Source organism: Eriocheir sinensis, chromosome 69 (genome assembly GCF_024679095.1).
Source record: "Eriocheir sinensis breed Jianghai 21 chromosome 69, ASM2467909v1, whole genome shotgun sequence".
Classification (NCBI taxonomy): domain Eukaryota; kingdom Metazoa; phylum Arthropoda; class Malacostraca; order Decapoda; family Varunidae; genus Eriocheir; species Eriocheir sinensis.
Window position 1 is genome coordinate 7,541,122 of NC_066577.1, and position 7,500 is coordinate 7,548,621.

Below are 7,500 nucleotides of genomic sequence, written 5' to 3' on the forward strand. Positions count from 1 at the left end.
CTCCCTTTCTACTGCTTTTTCTCTCCCTCTTCTCTCTTTCTTCTCTCATCTTCTTCCTTTCTCTTCGTGCTCCATTTTTCCGCTATTTCATCAGCACGATTTTGCTCAGTGAGAGAAAACAGCTCCAGATTAGTCCACCGCTTGCTCAATGAAAACCGCTTCCGTCAGCAGAACGTTCACTGAGCAACATGTGCTCGTGTAATAGCGCCTATACTTTCCCTCCCTCTACAAGCACCCATGTTATACCCTGCATCACTTTCGGTTCATTTATTTCCTTTCCCTTTTTTCTCTCTCCCCGCCCCCTCAGAGGAGCTTAAGCCGCCATGGGGAAGTGGTCTGCTCCGTAAGTTTGCTACTGGCCGTTCAGCCCCGGTCTTGTACAACCCCGCCCGCAAAATACATGCTCCCAAACCTAGCCAGTGCGCTCCTGTAGTTGTCACCAAAGTCTATATATACCAAGTCATGTCACACGCAGGTTTGTGGGAGGAGACACGGCCGAGGCGTGGCTTATGCGTGACGTTGCTTGGAGCCAAACTAGAGAATGTAGAAACGGGGATTTAGAGAAAACGAAGAAAGGCGGACTAATTTAAATCAATCACTTCAACATGCCCTCCCTCACACCCCTAAGTCTATATATACCAAGTCATGTCACACGCAGGTTTGTGGGAGGAGACACGGCCGAGGCGTGGCTTATGCGTGACACTGCTTGGAGCCAAACTAGAGAATGTAGAAACAGGGATTTAGAGAAAACGATGAAAGGCGGACTAATTTAAATCCATCACTTCAACATGCCCTCCCTCACACCCCACACCGCCGTTTGTAGGCATTGGAATTACAGTCACGCAATAGCACAACAAAAAGACATATTTTTCCGTCAGTGGCTTGCCTGAACGCGCTGTAAAAGAAGGCGAGCATGCACATCCAGAGTGCACACACGGCCCCATCTTTAGTCACCCCTGAAATGACGGGTATTTTTTTTTTTGGCTTCAAGTGACGTCATCCCGTTGCTCCGCCCCCAAAACCGCCCCCTGCGCGTACCGGTCGCGGTTTTGAAGCAGAGTGACTTGACTTGGTATATATGGACTTGGGTTGTATGGGCTCGTTGAATCTCTCAGTACGGAGCATCGGTATGAAGTGGGTAGTACCGGCACTCCCCCGCTTCGTTAAGGGCCTCTACCAGTGCTCAACAAATTCCTTAAGGGGGAAGTTCCTTGATGCCTTACTTTATAATTGTTTTGTTTATATTCTATTTATCTTTCTCTTCCTCTCTTTCTTTCTGCTTTTCTTCTCTTCTTCTTTCTTTTCTTCTTCTTTATCTTCTCGTCTATTCTCTTTTCTTTCCTTCCTTCCTTCCTTCCTTCCTTCCTTTCTGCTTTCCTTCCCTTCTTCTTTCTTTTCTTCTTCTTTATCTTCTCGTCTTTTCTCTTCTCCCTCCTTCCTTCCTTCCTTCCCTTCCTTCCTTCCTTCCTTCCTTTCTGCTTTCCTTCCCTTCTTCTTTCTTTTCTTCTTCCTTCTCTTCTCGTCTATTCTCTCTTCCCTCCTTCCTTCTCCTTATTCTTCTCCTTCTTTCTTTCCTTCCTCCCTTCCCTTCCCTTCCCTTCCCTTCCCTTCCCTTCCCCTTCCTTCCTTCCTTCCATTCCCTTCCCTTCCCTTCCCTTCCTTCCTTCCCTTCCCTTCCCTTCCTTCCTTCCTTTCCATTCCCTCCCCTTCCATTCCCTTCCCTTCCCTTCCTTCCTTCCTTCCTTCCTTCCTTCCTCGTCAAGAGTATTTTTGTTACTCTCTACGCTTTCAAAGTTCAGTATCGCGTTTTCTTATTTTTCTTGTTGTTGTTTTTAAGCTGTACTGTTTTATTTTTTGTTTGTTTGTTTGTTTGTTTGTTGTCCGCGTATGAGTAAGTTTGTTTTAAGTTTTGCATTTCCTTGTTTTTATCTTACGTTTTCTTTTTCCCATTTTCTTCATATCTCTTTCCGTTTTCTTTCTCTTCCCCGTTTTCTTTATTTCACCCCCCGTTTTCGTTTTCTTCCTCTTTTCTTTCTATAATTTTATTTTTCATTCTCTTCCTTTCCTTCCACCTACGTACTCTCTCTCTCTCTCTCTCTCTCTCTCTCTCTCTCTCTCTCTCTCTCTCTCTCTCTCTCTCTCTCTCTCTCTCTCTCTCTCTCTCTCTCTCTCTCTGTCTCTGTCTCTGTCTCTCTTTCTCTCTTCCAATCCTCTTCCTCCTCCTCCTCCTCCACATTCTCACCTATCCTCCACCCTCAGGAAATTCTACAAAGCCTCGGACGCAAGCGGTTAATGGAGGCAAGACACACTACCTCGAAATCCGGGTCCTCTGGGTCAAGCAAGAGAGGGACCCCTTCGCCTAACCGGGATGGCCTTGGCGAGGATAAAAACGCAAAGAAGATCGTCAGCCGCCTTCGCTCAGATGTCTCGGCTATCAGAAACGCTTTCAGGAGGAGCAAGGGGGCGACGAGGTAGGAAGAGGAGGAGGAGGAGGAGGGATGGGAGAGATGGGTTGGGTTGGGGAGCTCTGGGAAAGGAAAGGAATGGAAGGGACTGTTTTGGGGGGTATGTATGTGTGTGTGTGTGTGTGTGTTTGTGATTTTCGTGTGTGTGTTTTTTTAGTAAGGGTTTGTTTTGTGTGTTTGTGTGTTTGTTTGTGTCTGCGTTTGTTTAATTATGACCACCTTGTGTTTGTGTGTGAGTGTGTGTTTGTGTGTTTGTATAATATCCTAATCAACATTCTCTTCTAATTTCTCTATATTAATTTCTATCTCCTTATGTGTGTATGTGTGTATGTGTGTATGTATGTATGTATGTATGTATCTATGTGTATGTGTCATTTGTATAGGCATTTCCTTACCTTGTTTTTTTTTCATGGATATAATTAATCACATTTAGTCCACAGGTAAATTTCTACAGGTAAAGATGCAATTAGTATTCCCAGGAGACGTGTTCGTAAGTCCACCTGTCACGCACCTGGGCAATTAGTGACCTTCCTCCTCCTCTTCTTCTTCCTCTTCATGTTCTTTTTCTACATCAAAGGTCACGGTTCAAGGGCAACAAAATGAGTGAAAAAAATAAGCCCGCTACTCCCCGCTCCCATAACAGACAAAAGTAGAGAACAGCCAAAAGATATGTCTGTTTCGTAGGCAATTAGGAGAAGTTTGAGGGTTTGTAGATACCTTACACTGTTCTCTATTATGATGCCAAGGTCTCTGATTCAATTTTATATCTACACTTTCTTGTTATCTATTCTCCTCGTCCCCTTTTTGTAGTGTTTTCTAAGTAATGCAGTGTTCTCTCATATGGCATTTTCATATATACAGACTGTTCTTTAAATATCAAATCGTTTTCTCTTTATCAGTGTTCTCTTTCCTGTTTTTAATGTTTATGTCCTTTAACTTTAAGGTGTTTTCTATGGTCCAGTGTGTTTTCTACGCCTCATGTTCCCATAATAATGCAATGTTCTCTGGTTTTTACATCGTTTTCTAACAAGCAATGTTTTCTTCAACTTTGAAACGTCTCTCTTGTGTTCTCTAACATTTACAATAATTTTCTTTGAAGCAATGTTCTCTGTGCCCTGATGGCAGTGTTTTCTAACAAAGCGATGTGCTCTGCGCCCTCTCTTTGCAGTATTGAGACAATGTTGTTCTTTATCACAATGCGAACTTACCTTTACCTGTTACATCTTTATCCTCGCCCATCTCTGTGTGCACCTTCATGTATACCCGTGTGTGTGTGTGTGTGTGTGTGTGTGTGTGTGTGTGTGTGTGTGTGTGTGTGTGTAATTCACAACGAGCTGTGCTCGTCATCTCAGGAAGTCCCTCCCGACAAGAGCCAGCTCCTTGGTGTGCCTCTGTGTGCGGGCGGGGCCGCACGCCACACGCGGTGTTCAGGGTACAGTACCCGCTGCTTGGCAGCGAAAAAATCTCGACCTGAAAGGAGTTCTAACCTTCGCCTGCCAGGCCGCGAGGCCTGGCACTGCAGAGCTTTTAACTACTGAGCTACGGAATGGTGTGTGTAATTCAGCACGGCCTGATCACGTGTTGGACTCGTAATCACCAGCAGGTGCCCGCCCTCCCGACACGCGCACGTGCATGATCCTTATCGTGAATCTCTGGGCACTGCCGGGCCCTCACACACCCCATCACCCGTGCTCCAGGGGGACAGTAACCACTCCCAGTCAACAGAAAGAATCCGGCCTGAGCGGGGCTCGAACCACCGCCCTGTCACACCGTGAAGCCTGGCAGCACAGCGCTCTAACCTGTTGTGTGTGTGTGTGTGTGTGTGTGTGTGTGTGTGTGTGTGTGTGTGTGTGTGTGTGTGTGTCACTCTTCATGTATGTATGTTCATGTTTTTGTTTGTTTGTTTTGTGTGTGTGTGTATTTTTTCCTGTGCGTGTTTGTGTGTACCTATGTTTGTGTGTATTTTTGTATACATATGTGTATATCTTGTCGTGTGTTTGTGTGTGTACATCCCATGTGTATGTGTACCCATCTATCTGTGTGTGTACAACCTATGTGTGTACCACTGTGTATGTGTGTACGTGTGTGTGTACGTCTATGTGTGTGTATATATATATATGGATGTTTCACCCATTGCACTAATACACATTAATATCTCTCTCTCTCTCTCTCTCTCTCTCTCTCTCTCTCTCTCTCTCTCTCTCTCTCTCTCTCTCTCATCCCATTTTCTTTGTCTCATCTCCCGTTTTCTTTGTCTCATCTCCCGTTTTCTTTGTCTCATCTCCCGTTTTCTTTGTCTCATCTCCCGTTTTCTTTGTCTCATCTCCCGTTTTCTTTGTCTCATCTCCCGTTTTCTTCGTCTCATCTCCCGTTTTCTTCGTCTCATCTCCCGTTTTCTTCGTCTCATCTCCCGTTTTCTTCGTCTCATCTCCCGTTTTCTTCGTCTCATCTCCTGTTTTCTTCGTCTCATCTCCCGTTTTCTTCGTCTCATCTCCTGTTTTCTTCGTCTCATCTCCTGTTTTCTTCGTCTCATCTCCCGTTTTCTTCGTCTCATCTCCCGTTTTCTTCGTCTCATCTCCTGTTTTCTTCGTCTCATCTCCCGTTTTCTTCGTCTCATCTCCCGTTTTCTTCGTCTCATCTCCTGTTTTCTTCGTCTCATCTCCCGTTTTCTTCGTCTCATCTCCTGTTTTCTTCGTCTCATCTCCTGTTTTCTTCGTCTCATCTCCCATCTTCTTCATCTAATCCCCGTTTTCTCTTTGTCCCATTTTCTCTCTGTCTCCGTTTTCTTTAACTCATCCCACTTTCTTCCTGTCATCTCCCCTCTAATCCCCGTTTTCTCTTTGTCCCATTTTCTCTCTGTCTCCGTTTTCTTTGACTCATTCCGTTTTCTTCCTCTCATCTCCCCTCTAATCCCCGTTTTCTCTTTGTCCCATTTTCTCTCTGTCTCCGTTTTCTTTGACTCATCTCCCATTTTCTTCATCTAATCCCCGTTTTCTCTTTGTCCCATTTTCTCTCTGTCTCCGTTTTCTTTGACTCATTCCGTTTTCTTTGTCTCCGTTCCCCGTCTAGGTACATGGAGACGCTTGAACAAGATAATTACACACCTAGGAGAATGTAAGCCCCGATTCTCCTTCAAGCTTTGAGTCCTTTAACTAACTCCTTTATGCTTCCTATAGGACTCCTTTATATAGTGGTCCTTCAATGCGTCTTCTCTCTCTCTCTCTCTCTCTCTCTCTCTCTCTCTCTCTCTCTCTCTCTCTCTCTCTCTCTTGCTTCGTTTCCTATCCATTCTTCACTTTTTTTAATATTTTTCTATGATTCCTCGTCTGATTCTTCTTTTATATTCCTTTAAGTACTTGTTTTTGTTTTCTTTTTTTGTCTTTTTTTTTCTTTGTCTTTCCTGAATTTCTTTTTCTGGTTTCTTTTTCTTTTCCTTGATGTTTTCTTTCTGTGATTCCTTTATGGTTCCTTTATGTTCCTTTATGTACTTGTTTTTGTTTTCTTTTTTTGTCTTTTTTTCTTTGTCTTTCCTGAATTTCTTTTTCTGGTTTCTTTTTCTTTTCCTTGACGTTTTCCTTTATGGTTCCTTTATGGTTCCTTTATGCTACTCCTTCGGCCGTTACTCCTTGCTTGAAATCTTGCCTTACTTAAATATTCCTTTCTTTATCAATATTTCCTCGTATTTTTTTTCATCCATTTTCTCTTATGATTCCTTTACTTACTCTTTTAGCACCAATGTTCCTTTGTCTGGTTCTGAATCTGTCTCTTCCTCTGTTTTTTCTATCGTTCCTTTGTCCTGTGTGTTATTTCTTTCCCTTATTCTTCCTTTTTTCTGTAATTCCTGTATAATTCCTTTACTTACTCCTTTATCAAGTCTTTGTTTTATATTCTACTTTTTTCTTGTATCGTTCCTTTGTTTTCTATTTGTCTCTCTTCTTCCTGTTTTCTGTATTTTCTATGGTTCCTTTATTTCTCCCTTCTTCCACTCCTTTACGATTCCTTTACTTACTCATTTATCAAGTCTTTGTTTCATATTCTACTTTTTTCTTGTATCGTTCCTTTATCTTCTATTTGTCTCTCTTCTTCCTGTTTTCTGTATTTTCTATGGTTCCTTTATTTCTCCCTTCATCCACTCCTTTACGGTTCCTTTAGCTCTCTTTTGCCTCTTCCTCTATTTACATATTTTTTGTTTTTATTTGCTTCCTTGTTTTTCTTTTCTCTCTTTCTATGTCTCTTTTATTTCCTCCTTTCTCTTCCTTTACGCTTCCTCTATTCCTTCCTTAATCTCTTCCTTTGTTTCGTCTTTTTTTCTCCTTTCTTTTAAGCCTTGAATTTCTTCCTCTGTCTAATCCTTTTTTCTCCTTCTTCCTTTTCCTCTTAATTCGTCTATTCCTTTATTTTGCTTCCTTAATTGCTCCTCTATCCTTATTTTATGCCTCCTCCTCCTCCTCCTCCTCCTCCTCTTCTTCTTCTCTCACACTGCCTGCCTGCTCTGTGCTTGTTTACTTGCTTGATTGATTCCTTTGCTTGTTTGAATGCTTGCTTGTAAGGTCTTGCTAACAATCTTCCCTTCCCTTCCCTTCCCTTCCCTTCCCTTAGGTTAGATATTGCTACCCTCTCCTCTCCCTTCCCTTCCCTTAGGTTAGATATTGCTACCCTCTCCTCTCCCTTCCCTTCCCTTAGGTTAGATATTGCTACCCTCTCCTCTCCCTTCCCTTCCCTTAGGTTAGATATTGCTACCCTCTCCTCTCCCTTCCCTTCCGTCCCCTCCTCCTAGTGCTCCTCCCTCAGACCCAACACAACATTGGTGCTCCAGGACAGGTTGCGTTTGTCTGTGTCATAATAATTTACCCTCGTCTCTCACCTTTCACACACAGGTACAAACACACAAGGTAAGAGTAACAACGTGTGTGTGTGTGTGTGTGTGTGTGTGTGTGTGTGTGTGTGCTCAGGCCACGAACTCTGTGGGCGTCCCCTCGACTTCTTCCACGCGGGCCGGGTTGGCGGTGGCGGGCTGGGCGGGCCTGGGGTCAGC

At 43.6% G+C, this 7,500-nt stretch overlaps 1 protein-coding gene across 1 annotated transcript in view; it reads left to right on the top strand.

Moving 5' to 3' along the window:
* LOC126988342 (uncharacterized) overlaps positions 1–7,500 on the top strand; it is a 76,758-nt gene that overhangs the window by 47,962 nt on the left and 21,296 nt on the right. The window contains exons 14-15 of the mRNA XM_050846400.1: positions 2,260–2,471; positions 5,535–5,579. Of these exons, the coding sequence (XP_050702357.1) occupies positions 2,260–2,471; positions 5,535–5,579 (257 nt within the window). The remainder of the gene's footprint in view (positions 1–2,259; positions 2,472–5,534; positions 5,580–7,500) is intronic.